Raw genomic sequence first — 15,169 nt, forward strand, 5'->3', positions numbered from 1 at the left:
GCGAAATGCCCTCACGTCACGGCTCCCGATCTCGCCAGTAGCTTGGTGCTAGTGTATTAGGTGCTGCTTTGCATAATAGGCACACGTTCGAGATAATTTTACTGAGCTGGTAACTATTTCGTGTCGGAAACAAACTGCAGCAGGCAAGGAAAAAAAAAAGACTGCGAGAAACCGGCCAGCCAGCGCCGCCTCCGTGGAGGGAACGTCAGAGAACGTCACATGCGAGCCACGCTGTCATTGGCTGTGGCCAAACGACGGTGCGGTTGTCGCACGCCGGACGTCCGATCCGGCGCTTCGGCACGGCAAAACACTTCGATTCCGGCTGCCGTTCCGGTGCGTCGGACGCCGGATCGGACACCGAATCGGACCGTGTGTCGCGTGGTCTGCGTCGAAAGAGGAACAGGTCTCTCTACATAACACAGACACGTAGCCGCTGCCACTCCTTTTCGTCGCTTCAACAGCTTTCAGTTCACGAGCATAGCGGTCCCTCAGCCGCTTCCATAGTTTCAGGCACTCTTCGACTGAAACAGGGAAAACAAGACAACAAACAGGCGCTGAATGAATAGCATATCCAGAGACGTATACAGACACGTGCGTAGCATTGACGCTCCTGTTGAGAGGCCAGAGTACATGCGTATCTGCTCCCGCGCGTTGTTTTCCCGCTCCGCATCCCAGTAGTCCATTCTTTTGGTGTCGTAGACACACGGGTGTTGCTGGACGACGTCCAGAAACCTTTCGATTTTGGAGCCGCACAGGTCGGGCACGCTTTCTTGCGAAGAGGCCATCTCGTTCTGGCTCAGCCTGCCGAGTAGTGAGTCTCTACCTCGACGAGAGAGGGCGCTAGGCGCTAACTTGCGCTAGGGTGCCTCGATGCGCGCGCCCCCGCTTAGGGTGAGGTCACCCTTTGAACCAGCCGGCGCCGCCTAAACCTGTTTTCGCGCGCTCCCTCCGCCATTGCGTTGCCCGCGTCGACTTCGCCGCGCTGCTGTGCGGGCGTCCTCGAAACGCTGCTGCGTTCGCGCGGCTTTCATCGGCGTAGAATGCCTGGATGTTGTGTTCCTCAGTGCTCCAACCATTCGAGAAATGGTTGGAGGATGTTCCATTTTCCAAGGGACCCAAAAAGGCGGCTTCTGTGGCTGGTGCGAGTCAAGCGTGACAAGTGGCAACCGACGAACTCCTCGTGTGTCTGCAGCGTAAGTGCCACATGTTGGTTCAGTGCTGTTTTTGTTGCGATTTATTTGTATTTTGTTGCGTTTGGGCAGCTAAGTGTCGTTCAATATTCTTCTTGCTCGGCTTAAAAAAGCTGCGTGAAACACTAAAACAAAGTAAATGAGTTTCACTACAGCGCGGTACAGGCCATTGTCTGCCGCTTGCTTGTTCGCATCCGAAATTGCACGACACGTGTCCGCTGGGGAATACGTACCACGCGTGCTTTCGCCGCTTCTTTTCATTCAAAGGTAATTGCCTTTACTAGGCGCTTGCCAGCGAATTGCGGTCTGGGCCCAAACATTGCATCAAGGCACAGAGCATGAGGACAAGCAAGGGCACATAAGCTGTGGCAATTACTGTGCAAATGGATGGTCCAGGAACCAATTTTGATTAATTCACTCACGATTTCTGAAGTTGTTTTTGACATGTGTGCGGCGTTGGGTAGCTTCCGCTGCCTATTAACCGGACGCTTCGTCCTACGACGCCGCATTATGTCAGTAAATGAGATTAACAGAGATCGTTGTTATGTGCAGATTGAGGCGCTCATTCGAGTAATTCGCCTGATATTTCGACTAATTTGTTCTTTGGCCTGTTAACCCGACGCTTCGTTCTGCGATGGCGGATTAAGTCAGTGAATGAGATAGACAGGATATGTTATGTGCAGATTGAGGCTCTCATTCGAGTAATTCGACTGATATTTGGACTACTGTGTTCTCTTGCGTGCTGCCTTCATTGTTTTCATTATCGAGCCGGAAATGCGCCGCTAATTTCAATATCAAATTCATCTGCAGGCTCATTTCGAAGCCAGCAGCTTCGAACAGAACCGCGCGGATGGGTGGAAGAAGCTCAAGCCTAATGCTGTACCAACGGTGTTCCCATTCAAAGGTGAGATGCCTCCTGACCCTGGTATTTGTTACCACGTTGCTTATCGGCTCATTATCTACATTTGAAAAAGTTATGTGAGGAAACGATTCATGCGCATACATATTAAATTTTCTGGCGCGCCTTCTATTCTGCTTTTAGTTAACACAATCTTAAATATATGTAATGGGCATTTTTTCTTATTTATCTGTTTCCAGAACTTCCTAAAGAGCGAAGGCCACCAAGGGAACGAAATGCACACGTGCCTGCATTATTCAGTGACGACGCAGCCGCACACAATTCTTCACGAGAAGTGAGAAACGTTCTTCCCTCAACTACGCAGGAATTTTCTCCCGCTGATTCTTCGTCAGACGGGGAGATAAATGAGAGATTGGCGGCTACGGAAACCAACAATGCTAATGGGCAACTTACTTCGACCCCCAGGGATGCACGGCTTCAAGAAACTGCAATAGTTACTGCGACCCAACCCCTCGATTCTGAGGCAGCTGAGCTTAGGAAGAAGATTGCAGATCTCACAGCAGCCAATAATAAGCTTAGACAACATCATAACGAATCTAAGAACACTGTCAAAAAACTACAGATGCAGGTACGCAAGCTGCAGAAAGAGGCAACTAATTTCTCACGAAATACGAAGTTTTTAAATGAAGACCAAATTCGTGCTCTTTCTCGGAACAACAATCATGGTAATTCGTGGTCAGCGCAAACAGTAAAGCAAGGTCTAAAAATTAAATTTGCTTGTGGAACCACCGGGTATGAAACACTCAGAAAGATTGGCTACCCTCTTCCATCCAGCAGAACGTTAGCAAGAAGAATTCAGGGCCTGAAGTTTCTGCCAGGTATCCTGCATGAAGTGATCGACGTCATGAGGTCGAAAGCAGAGGGAATGGAGGACGTGGAGAAAGACTGCGTTCTCTTTTTAGATGAAATGGAGATAGCACCCGGATTTGAACTCGACCGTGGCGAAGACGTGCTTCTGGGAGGAACGACGTTGCCCTCAAAGCCTGAAGAGCCAGCCAATCATGCTTTGGTGTTTATGCTAGGTGGGGTAAACCAGAGATGGAAGCAAGTGATAGCCTATGAATTCACTGGTAGGCACGTGGACGGCTCTGTACTCAAGGCATATGTCCTGGAAATAGTGCAGATATGCAGCCAGATTTCTCTAAGAGTCCGTGTTATCACATGTGACATGGGTGCAGCAAACCGCGCTATGTGGAGAGAATTTGGCTTTTCGAGCCACCGCCATTCGACAACTTCGTGCTCAATACCTCACCCAACCTTAAAAGGGAAGGAACTTTTTTTCATCTCGGACCCGGCACATGTCCTTAAGAACCTGAAAGGACAGCTTCTAAGCTCAAAAGTTTTCACACTCAGTGATACTACAGTAAGCAGGAACGGACTGACGGCCTCGAAGGTGAAATTGGAGCATGTACAGGCCGTCTTGGATTATGACGCAGCCAACGAACTTAAGGTAGCACCAAATTTGTCAGAAACCCACATTAGTTGTGGGCACTTCACCAAAATGAAAGTAGGAGTCGCTGTCCAGCTCTTCCGTGAAGCCCCACCAGCTATTCGGTTCCTAATAAAAGAAGGAGTGATTGAGCCAGAGGCCGAAACAACAGCGTGGTTTATGGACCTCGTTTCTAGGTGGTATGCCCTCATGTCATCGCGTCATCCCACCATGGCGCTAAGCCGCAGGAACATTACTAAATATCATGCCGCCTTGGACACACTACGCACGGCAACAGACACCATCAGAGAACTGAAAATGGGCACTGGATCTCAGTGGAAGCCATCGCAAGCAGGGGTCCTAATTGCGACAACGGCTGTCCTTCGCCTTCAAGAAGTGCTTCTTGGCAGTGAAGGGTATGAATTCCTCCTCACGAGCAGGCTGTTGCAAGACTGCCTAGAAAACCTTTTTTCTGTGGTGCGGCTCATGAAGCCAGTGCCCACTGCGTATGACTTGAAGTGTGCACTCCGACTCGTCAGCGTCAGCCACTTTCTTCACACTCCGAGATCAACAAGCTACGAACTTGACGACCGCGAATACCTTGTCGATCTGCTTGCACATAGCAAGAAGGAATGTGCAGAAAGCGAAGTCGATGAAATCAACGACACGGAAATTCTGTTCATTGAAGAGCTCACGTCAACCGAGTGCCGCATCTTGTTTTACCTTGGCGGTTTTATTTTGAAAGGAATTTTGAAATCTATAACTTGTCCGCAGTGCAAGGCTGCTCTCCTTGGCAAGCCTGACGATCAGTATGCTTCCCTGACTGCACTCAAGGAATACGTCAGGGATGGGCAAAACCTCGTATATCCAAGCGCTGATGTCATGAAAACTTTAAAAAACTACGAGGAACATTTCACCGCTGTCAACTCATGGTGCACAGGCAAATTTTTCACCATGAAGTCGCCACTTCGTTCTCTGATAGCCTATCTCGAAGGCATAGACAAACCCTCAGTGAACACATGCATGGCTCACAAAGAACGAATAAGCAAAATGCTGACTGCTGCATATGCCAGAGTGAGGCTCCGAATTCATCTCCGACAAATTCCGAGCACTCATCCTAGTGGCCACGGAAGCAAGACTTGTGCAGGGGTCAGCCTTGCGTAAGCAAGCTGGAATCTGCAGTTCTGCGAGCCTTTTCCTTCAAAGTCTGAAGTCTGCATCTATATATATAGTGATCACAACTATTTTATCAATTACGGTCTATTTAACATAAATGTCGACTTTTAAAAAGTGCAATAATGTTCAGTGTTCACGTTCCCATTAAACACAAATCTCTAACTTTGTGTGTTTTCATAAGCACTGAATAAATGATTTCATGTTTGCTTGGGTAACAGCTTTTGTATTCATCTGGCTGTTACCAGACGAAAAGGGGACTTTATATTTTATTACCGTTGCTGATGCTGTTTCTTCAAAGCGTGCAGAACCAAGACGTTGTTGCATTGACCGCGTCGGCTGAATTTTCTTACCGATCAAATTCACTCACTTGCATTGGGACATCAGTGAGGTTTCCCATGCAATCCTGTTTACCGCGCCTCCGTTCACGAAGAAAAATGCCCATTCAGCCTTTTAACGCCCTCCGCATAACAGCGCGGGAGAAAGGGGGTTAGCCCCAGTCGCTGCCGAGCGTGAGATAGGGAGCCGGAAAGCGGAGGAGTCCGTTCTCCGCGAGAACGAGCATGCAGTGGGAACGAGAATGGCGGCCGCCGTAGCAGACGACGCAGATGTCCTCACCCTAAGCGGGGGCGCGCGCATCGAGGCACCCTAACTTGCGCGGTCGGCGCGAAATGCAGTCGGTTGCATTCGGCGCCGGACGACGTCCGAGCGCGCCGAATGCCGCCGGTCGCGTCGGCGCCAGATGCCGCCGGACTGTAGAGGGTCGTGTTTTCGCAAACGTAACGTCGCCATGACGAGCGCGCGCGCGCTCGTCATGGCGACCTCGTCATGCTCTGACCTGCCCGATTATATTTCTCTTTCAAGTATCAGCTTTATTTGCTCTCTAATGCACGCTTTCTACCTCCAAACTTTGTGATTAAAATTTACTGTTCTGCCGCTCGTTGCACGGTTTTCAGCTCCCTTTCCAATTTCGCAGCTTTACCCCCTCTCCCTCTAATTTCACAATGTGAGATCACTGTTTCCGTTCGTATTTCTTGTCCTCCCAAGTTGGAGTTAGAGAGCGGGATTATAGGGGACAAAACACGGCGTCGTCGCGACAGCGGGATTACAGCTGTAATCGCGGAACTTATCGCGACTAACTCGGGACGCCTAGTGACGTTACGTAATCCGGAAAGGAGAGCGACACACTTTATTGGTATATAAAATCGTATCGGGGCTCTCTGCGCCGGGAGGCCTCGGTCGAGGGTGGCGCCCTCAGTCCAGGACCCCGTAAGGTGAAGCCGCCCGCCGCGCCCTCCTGACCATATCGAAGATCAAGCTGGTCCGGTGTACTTAATGGGGCCACGCCCTGTTGTGCCAGAGCCTTCTATCGAAATTCGCTGCGCAGGCCTCGAACTGAAACCAGACGCCGAGTCGGTCGGTAGATCGTAGGCTCGCCTCGCTGCCCAACGGCCGCCGGCAACTCCACCTGCAAGCCCGAGCCCGGTGCGGACTGGGCCGATGAGTCACCGTCCCAGCGATGCGTTAGATGCAACCGACGTCGAGACCTCTCGTCCACTCGTCCAATTCACACGGCGACAAGCGGCGCTTCCTGATTTGAGGGTTCGAACTGCTTGCTGCTTCAACGGATCCAGGTGCTGTAAAAACCGAGCAGCGCAAAGCGGGAAGAGAGACGGCGAGCGAAGAGACGTCCTCCCGGGTCTTGACCGCGCGCCTTAGCACGAGACCGTTATGCCCTCTGCCCCTGTGCCGACTATGTAACACCCTTGTATAGACTGTACATAAATGTTTCGTTAACTCACCGTCGCCTTGGTCGCTTCAAAGATCAGGTCTGCGCAGCAGTGACAGCAGGCTGGGGTACCCGAAACCCAACAGCAGTGGAAGCAGTGGAACAGCAGTGAAAGCCCGCAGCAGTGGAAGACAGAGGGGGGAAGCTGGTCTGCGCATGCGGGTTGTTGGCCGCTGGGGGAGAGGGCCGCGAGGCGGAGAACCGCGATGATACGGGAGAGAGAGCACCGGAGATGATGGCCTCACATAGCGCCCCCGTTGCGCCACCTGGAAACCGTGTGGACGGTCGCATCTGCGCCTCCGAGGGGAGGTCGGGTAGCCCAAACAAATGGCGCAGAAAGCCAGTTTTGCCTCTTTCAACCCCTATAACGCTGGTTGCGTTCAAAGGTGCATTGCAATGCCGAGCTCCTTGTTGGGGTATCGTTGAGCCAGGTGAGAATCCACGCGTGAACACTGCCTCGTAAACTTTGCCGCATATAGATTACAACAGGGCACATTGAATTTGCTGCAATTTTTATTTAATATTGCCACACGGTGTGGCACAGCAAGTGGACTGAAGAAGATAACGAGGTTCGTCTCGGAATCGCGCGTCAACGTTTAGGTTTCGTGAAGTACAAACGCCTGGATCCCCATTCAGCGTGTATACTTCAGCAGGGTATACGCGACAATATTTCCGACGGTTCTCAGCAACACATTGTTGAAAACTCCGTAAAGATCCAAAGCGCAAATAGGAGAAATTCGATAATTTTCCACAACGCTCGTAGTTACCCTTGTTCACGCATTTTCGACACTTCCAATATTCATTACAAAATTTAAATTTTACTGCGCCCGCTCCAACGTTTCTCTGAAGAAATTCCTTTAACATTTGAAGTACACCTCCTGCACCGCATCTAGTGGCAACAAAGTCTCTCTGTACAACAAAAAGAGAGCATCTGGGGCCCTGATAAGCTCTTAAAGCGTGGATTCAGATGCTGGATTGAGTGTCGCGTGACAGCCTTGCGGTGTTTTCGGTGAAAAGGCTCCTCCATCACCAATAGTTTCCTTTCATAAACTATATTCTCATGCGACTATTCAAATCTTATACAAACACGCAAGTATCTAGGAGAAAGAGAAGAAAATGTTAAAGATCTTTCTTCAAAGGGCACAGATTTCGCGAGCTCGTGGAGAGGTCCATGACGCGTAAGAAAATGAATCCGGAGTTTACGACTTTGAAGTTACAGCAGATGCGCAGATATGCCGATAGCCCGTAGAGGATAATCAACCCGATATATCGACTCTTCACATTAGGTAACTCTGCACCGGGAGCAGCGCCAGCAAATGTTTTTCGTGCTTTCGAGCCGAGGCAATGTTACGATGGTGCTTTCACATAGAGGAATTTCACTTTGCCCCTCACATCAGCCTCATTGCGTCGCGCAGGGAGCGGCCGAGAGATGGCGCTTTCCCATCTACCCGCTGCCCCGGATCCCTGGGCCATGGAGTCGTAAAAGATTCCCCAGCAGCATAAATAGGATTGAATTAGTCGGTTTTACGACTGTCGGCAGCCGGTTCATTGCCGCGCGTGCAGCTGTAAGAGTTTACTTACTCATTGGAATTGCGAAAGAAAAACAGAGAAGCAATGCAAAGCGGCAGGCGCTCGAAACGCAGCCCTACACTTTCTGTGGAGAGAATACGCAGCCAAGATATCGCGAGGTTCAGACAGCTGTGAGATGGAGACGGCGGGAGCCAGTATACTGATAAAAAAAAGATAAAATAACCTTCGCGAATGTATGTCAACCGAAGCAACGTATACAGCAAAGCCAGCGAGGCTGCATAAGCGATTTCTCGCACCCTTTGGAGGTCCTGGGGTTCTGTTTTGCCACTGCCCTAAATCTAAGGAAGACTTTGAAAACACTTCATTATATGCGGCGCAATTCTCTCGCTACGACCCAGCATTTTTATATGCCTCACTATATGAGAAGGCCATGATATCATGTTTAATTTTATACTATAGGCCATTGTGGTATGATAGCAAATGATGATGCAGATAAGACAGCTCGGACGTCAAACAAAGAAGACCGCTGCGTCCCCATTCTTCTCTCAAGGACAGACCCTGCGAGGCAGCTTCGCGTTCTAGCATGCGCACTCTCGTTAGCCGAGTGGAATACCGCACATACAAGGTGCACCAGACTGCATAGACCAAACCCTTCGCTGCAACTCGGACCTCCGGCCGGACTGCACCGACGCGAAGTGTCTCTTCACTGTCGGTTGTGAGTTGCCTTCAGTCTTGCATGCGATGTCTGCGGATGCGAGGAGAACATTAACCACTCATTGTGCGGCTGTGCCCAATTTGAAGCACAAGGACAACCTATGTTCAACGAATTCAGGAAACTCGATGATCGTCTCCTGAGTGAACAGACAATACTAGAACACCGTCCCCCTTGATCATCGGCTCAGAAGGCAGTGAAGACACTTTTGTGCTTTCTGAGAACGTCTGTCTTGTGCGAGCGCCTTTGACTCTGCAGTACTGTCCGTGTACGTCTCTCTCCCCCTTGTTTCTGTTCCCTTTCTCCCTTGCCCCAGCGCAGGGTAGCCAACCTGGCTCTTGACTGGTTAACACACACACACACACACACACACACACACACACACACACACACACACACACACACACACACACACACACATATATATATATATATATATATATATATATATATATATATATATATATATATATATATATATATATATATACGTCCTTCTTCGTGATCTTGTTCAGACAGCGATAATCGACGCAGAAAAGTAGGGTTCCGTCCTTTTTCTTCACCAAGGAGGATGCCCACGGGCTTTTTGACGGCTGGATGATGTCGTCGCGCAGCATCTCGTCGACTTGGTGCCTTATAGCTTCACGTTCTCGCGTAGAAACTCGATGAGGGCTCTGGCGGAGTGGTCGAGCACACTCTTCGGTTATTATGCGATGCTTTGCGACTTGTGTTTGTCGAATCCTTGATGACATCGAAAAGCACTATTTGTGTCGTCGAAGTAGACTTCTGAGCTGTTGTTGCTTAATCGTGGGGAGACTTGGATTTATGCCGAAGTCTGGTTCGGGAACTACGGTCATCGGGGTACATGCGGTAGAATCCGAGAGGACAAACGCATTGCTGGTTTCCAGAATTTCCTCGATGTGTGCGATCGTCGTGCCCTTGTTGATGTGCTTGAACTCCTGGCTGAAGTTTGTCAGCAATACTTTCGTGTTTCCTCCGTGCAGTCGAGCGATCTTTCTTGCGACGCAAACTTCGCGGTCGAGCAGTAGACGTTGGTCGCCTTCGATGACGCCTTCTACGTCAGCAGGTGTTTCGATGCCGACCGAAATAACAATGCTGGAGCGAGGCGGGATGCTCACTTGATCTTCGAGCACACTCAAGGCGTGGTGACTACGAGGGCTCTCCGGCGGTATCCGATGATTGCGCCGTGTTGGTTCAGGAAGTCCATGCCGAGAATGACGTCTCGTGAACACTGTTAGAGGATGACGAAGGTGGTAGGGTAAGTCCGGTCATGAATGGTTATTCTTGCCGTGCAGAATGCAGTCCGCGTGATGAGGTGTCCTCCAGCGGTCCGAATTTGAGGGCCTTCCCATGCGGTCTTAACTTTCTTCAACTGGGCGGCGATGGGTCTACTCATGACGGAGTAATCGGCTACTGTGTCTACTAAGGCGGTGACTGCGTGGCCGTCAAGAAGCACGTTGAGGTCGGTAATTCTTTGCCTTGCGTTACAGTTAGGTCTTGGCGTCGGATCATGGCTGCGTGGCGTTGACCTGTGGCTGGTATGTGACGTCGTCAGGTCGTCTTTCGTCGTCGTATTCTTTGCTTCCAGACTTCGTCGGGACGGCGGCGTGTCGTTATGTCGTCGAGGTAGTTTCTTCGGCGTCTTCGTCAGCGGCGGAGGATCTTCGTCAGTTCGACGAACATTAACCGCACCTCCATCGGTTGCTGCTTTTAGTTTTCCGGATATGGGCTCGCAGAGCGGACCCGTGCTGGGCCAGTGTATGGACCGCGCTGCGTCGACAGGTAGCGGCCTGGTGACGGCGAACGGGACGGTCGTCGAGAGCTCCACTGAGTAGCGGCGAGGTAGTCGGCGATGTCACGAGGGCGTTCACCTTCCCGAGGCGGTGGTTGGGGGCGGTGGTTGGGGGCGCGCCAAACGTCTGTCTTCCTCGGGTAGCTGCGCTGGGCGACGGGTGGGCGTGCTGGTGGCGGCGGCGGTGGTCGACGGAATCGCGGCGTTACAGGGCCCTGGCGTGGACTTGGAGGGGGACCTTGACGGCGGGCGACGGCGGCGTAGGTCATCGCTTCTGGCTGGGGCTGCGATGATTTTGGTTGTACCTCGGGAACTCCGAATAATCGCTGGACTTCTTTGACAATTTCGGCGATTGAGGCCACTTGAGGCTGCGATGAAGGGAAGATTCTTTGAAGCTCCTCTCGTACGACTGCCCGGATGGTCTCGCGCAGGTCGTCAGTGGCCATTGAATGAACTCCGGCGTAGCTTGTTGGGTTGGTGCGGGGGTCGATTTGCCGGCTCCGCATTTCCAGTGTCTTCTCGATGCTCGTCGCCTCACGAAGAAACTCATCGACGGTCTTCGGTGGGCTTCTTACCATTCCGGCGAAAAGTTCCTCCTTTACACCACGCATCAGTAGGCGGACTTTCTTCTCCTCGGACATTTCCGGGTCGGCGTGGCGGAACAGACGGCTCATTTCCTCAGTGAAGATCGCAATCGTCTCATTCGGCAGCTGCCCTCTGGTCTCCAGTAAAGCTTGGGCTCGCTCTTTTCGCACGACGCTTGTAAATGTTTGCAGGAAGCCGTTTCGGAACAGGTCCCATGTCGTTAAGGTGGCTTCTCGATTCTCGAACCACGTCTTGGTGGCGTCCTCCAATGCGAAATAGACATGTCGCAGCTTGTCGTCCCTCTCCCAGCTGTTAAACGTAGGGATCCTCTCATACGTCTCCAGCCAGCTTTACGGGTCCTCAAATGTGGAACCGCGGAACGTTGGTGGTTCCCTGGGCTGCTGAAGAATTATTGGGGCCGCTGCGGCTGCCATTGGGGATGTCTTGCTGGTCTTTCCAGACGATCTTCTTGGATTGTCTTTTTGGTCGTATCTGGTAGAAGACCGTGTTCCGGGGGCAGGTGCTGTAGCCGGTGGCTTGCTCGATGTTCCGGGACGACGTTGGTGTTGTCTTTTCGGTCAGGGCTTGGATTACGGCTTGTCGGGGGCGTCCGGTACATGAACGTAAAGCACCTTCACCAGATGTCACGTGGTGGTGACATTGAAGAACGCAGTAGCAACGTGTGAACGACAAAACTAACTTTTATTGGGCGAACCTGTGCCCACAAAACAGGCTACAATTATAGCACAACGATAGCGGCGAACACGGTCGGCGATCGTCGAAAATCTGATCTGCTGGTAAAGCGCGTCGGCTTTTATACATCAGTCGTCGAATGTTCCAGAGTAATCGCTGGGACCTGCGTGCCCTCCACAAAGTTCTACATTAGTCGCGTCGCGCACACATGCGATCAGATTACACAAGGTTCGGTCACAGACAGTGGATGGAAGCATCGATAACATTCCAGAAACTTCTAATACATGCAGGCGCGTCGTGCGCTGTACGATAAGATTTGTTAGGCGGTGAAACGTGTCGCCCGATAAAGATAAGTACACGTGTCAATATATATATATATATATATATATATATATATATATATATATATATATATATAATATGATTTATTATAAAGCACTAGGCACAGTCTAGTTGCACTGGCAGTAGACGAACGCTGATCGCGCGCACAGCCGACACAAGAGCGCCTTCTTCGTCTTCCTCTTCACCACAATATATATATATATATATATATATATATATATATATATATATATATATATATATATATATATATATATATATATATATATATTCATCATATTCTGATGTACCGCTGTAGAAAATCGTCTTCTAATATTCACAGGCATTTCACGAACAGTGCTCACAATGGTCATTTAGCAAATTCTAAACAAAAAAAGAACAAAAAAAATGAGTTTTGGCACAGTTCTGTTCTACCACGCGAAGAACACCACACAACATCAAAGCCAAATGGTGCTCTTTCCACGCGTGCGAGGGGAATATTGTAATCAAGACGACGAACGCCTCGATGACCGGCACCAAAGTATCTCCTGCGCCAGACGCTCTGCAAGGCTCGGAGACTGATGCTACGTACGGTTCGTGTGGCCATGCTATACCACACTTGAACTTGATTAGCAGCGACGCGGAAACCTCTCGAGGCTGGAGCCAGAGAAAACCAGCCCCCGAACCGAACGGACAGCGGCTCCCAGAGCAATCGGTGTAGACACGTGATCGGAATGCCGTCCGATATTGGTGGCGCTCCCAGCTCTGAGGTGGCAGCGCTGCCTAGTTCTCCGAGCCGGAGCTCCGTGCTCCGAACGAACCGGGCGATTGTGTACCAAACCCGCGGTCGTTCAAACCTGAAGCTCACTGCCACAACTCTTGAGAGTGATTCAAACGAAAGCAACCATTGTAATGCGGCATTATAAGTGGGCGTTCGTTAGTTTTTCGACGTCGTTAATGCATTCGTTGAATGCGTAGTAATTTTCCGATTACCATTTGTTCTGAACCTGTTCCTGAACGGACGTCGTTTAATTTTGTTATGCAAATAAATGTCTTGCTTCTCGTTTGCCTTGTCTCCGGAACCCACGTATACGTAAACTCGAACTGTTGCGCGACGTAAATAGTTCATACTCTGTGGTGAAGGCAGGGGACATGCGTGTAGCCGTAGAGATGTCCCGAAGGAAGAGGTTCACTTTTTGCAAGGCAGGTGCTGCCGGTCCAATCTTTCGAGAACTCACTAAAACATCTTTCTCACTATCTCTAACTTTTTATTTTGCAAGGACACGCAATAATATGACGGCGGCAAGCGGCGGTGGTGACCTGAGCAAGTGTAAAGCCGCAGTCGGTGTTTCAATAAAACGCGTCGTTGGCAGCAGAGAGTGTTCTCGGGTGCTTAATGTCACGTGTGCCCGTGCTTTCTTTCTGTCGTCTGTCTTTTCTTTCGTTCTGGCGCTAACAACACCGCTGCTATAAAAAAGCTCGACGACATTACCGTCACGGCCCCGGCGACTCCAGCCGTTGTCACGTTGTCGGTGTCAGCGTGTTCGACCTTGGCAAGCAGGGACTCCTCTTGGGTACCTGCAGAAGAACAGAGAGAAAGAGGGGAGAGACATGGTGTTTATTTATTTGGTTATTATGCCCTCAGGGATTACGCAGAAGTATTAAGGAGGACAAGGCTACGTCAACACAAACATTCAAGAAAGGTGGATGATGTAGCCAGATGAATGACAAATAATGTGTCAAACCCCGCAGAAAAGAAGTAACTGTTGGATAACCCACGTAGACGGCCGACGTGTTTACAAAGAAGTAGTCCAATGTTCGACGAACACTCGTCGGGCGAGGGTGGTACATGGTCGAAATACCACCAGCACTCGCCTAACCTTCGGCGAGTGCTCATTTTATTTTGACCTTGTTTACAAGGACAATGTCACTATATGAATGCACTGAGGTCAATATGCACTATAGCTTGCTCTAACTTGCTACGATTGTTCAACTCTGCATTGAAGAACGGGGATGGACAAACGAAAAATAAAAAAATCTAATCATGGCGCTTACTGTCACAAAGCAACTCATGATTTACGGGACACGCGGTAATGGGGAGCGGGGAGGGATCAATACTTACCAGCCGAATTTCTTTAGCCTTCTCGTAAATATAAGAACACGAGCGTTTTTTTTTTCATTATGGCTAGATAATCGAGCCCACGGCCTCGTGCGGAACCCCAGAACGTCATCATTGCCACAAGCCAATGAAGGCTGCTTTAAGACAAAAGTAAAAAGAAAAGAAACAAGTGTGCGACAATGTCGTTTCAGAAACAGGACAGAATAACGCACAAATATAGCGTTTTGTGAGCATTTTTGGGACACCTCGGTGCAACTCGAGCGTGCTAAGTTGATCACGGTGTTTAAAATATGATCCGATAAAAAGGAAACAAAAGAAAAAGAAAACGTGAACATTCCCAAATTTACCAAAATCTCACACAGTCACAAAGAGCTCCTCCTGGGCTAACGAAAAAAAAAAAACGAGAAGCCGAGCATCGCAGCGTCATAATATCCTATTGGTTTCGTTGGTTGGTCTTACTCTAAACTTGCAAGGCAAACTTTTTTTTTTGCATTTCCTGCCACTGAGAGGCAATCTTCAAAATACGAAGACGCCTAAAAGAACTTAAGACGGTCAGTTTTGACTAACAGAAACTTCCAGGGAAGTTCACTGCCCCTCTACGTGGGGCGAAACGCAAAAAAAATAAAAAAAAATGTTGGTGCCCATTATGATATAGCAAAAAATGAACTGAAGCAGAAGACCTCTACTGCCGCGTCCCTAATGATGATGATCCTACATGTTGTTGCTTCTTTGGCGCAAATGGAACGTAAATGCACAGGAACGAGTGCAGGCAAGCGAACGGAAGTTCGCTGTCGGCACCATCAGAGCCTCGCTCGTTTACGAGCACCCGAACGATGCTTTCTGCTGGGTGACGAAGTAATGGTAATAATAAGAGCAAGCGTTAGCACGGCTTCTTC

General features: G+C 49.9%; 2 protein-coding genes across 2 annotated transcripts in view; one reads left to right on the plus strand and one right to left on the minus strand.

The window, feature by feature from the left end:
* Positions 1-15,169, minus strand: part of LOC126534395 (uncharacterized) — a 101,477-nt gene that overhangs the window by 57,492 nt on the left and 28,816 nt on the right. Inside the window, exon 2 of the mRNA XM_050181678.3 lies at positions 13,647-13,732. Coding sequence (XP_050037635.3) covers positions 13,647-13,732 — 86 coding nt within the window. The remainder of the gene's footprint in view (positions 1-13,646; positions 13,733-15,169) is intronic.
* On the plus strand, positions 864-4,929 carry LOC129381257 (uncharacterized). The gene is made up of 3 exons (XM_072289207.1): positions 864-1,193; positions 2,001-2,094; positions 2,289-4,929. Exons 1-3 carry the CDS (start codon positions 1,041-1,043, stop codon positions 4,700-4,702), a joined length of 2,661 nt encoding a protein of 886 aa, XP_072145308.1. The 5' UTR covers positions 864-1,040; the 3' UTR covers positions 4,703-4,929.

Source organism: Dermacentor andersoni, chromosome 7 (assembly GCF_023375885.2).
Source record: "Dermacentor andersoni chromosome 7, qqDerAnde1_hic_scaffold, whole genome shotgun sequence".
In the NCBI taxonomy this organism is placed as follows: Eukaryota; Metazoa; Arthropoda; class Arachnida; order Ixodida; family Ixodidae; genus Dermacentor; species Dermacentor andersoni.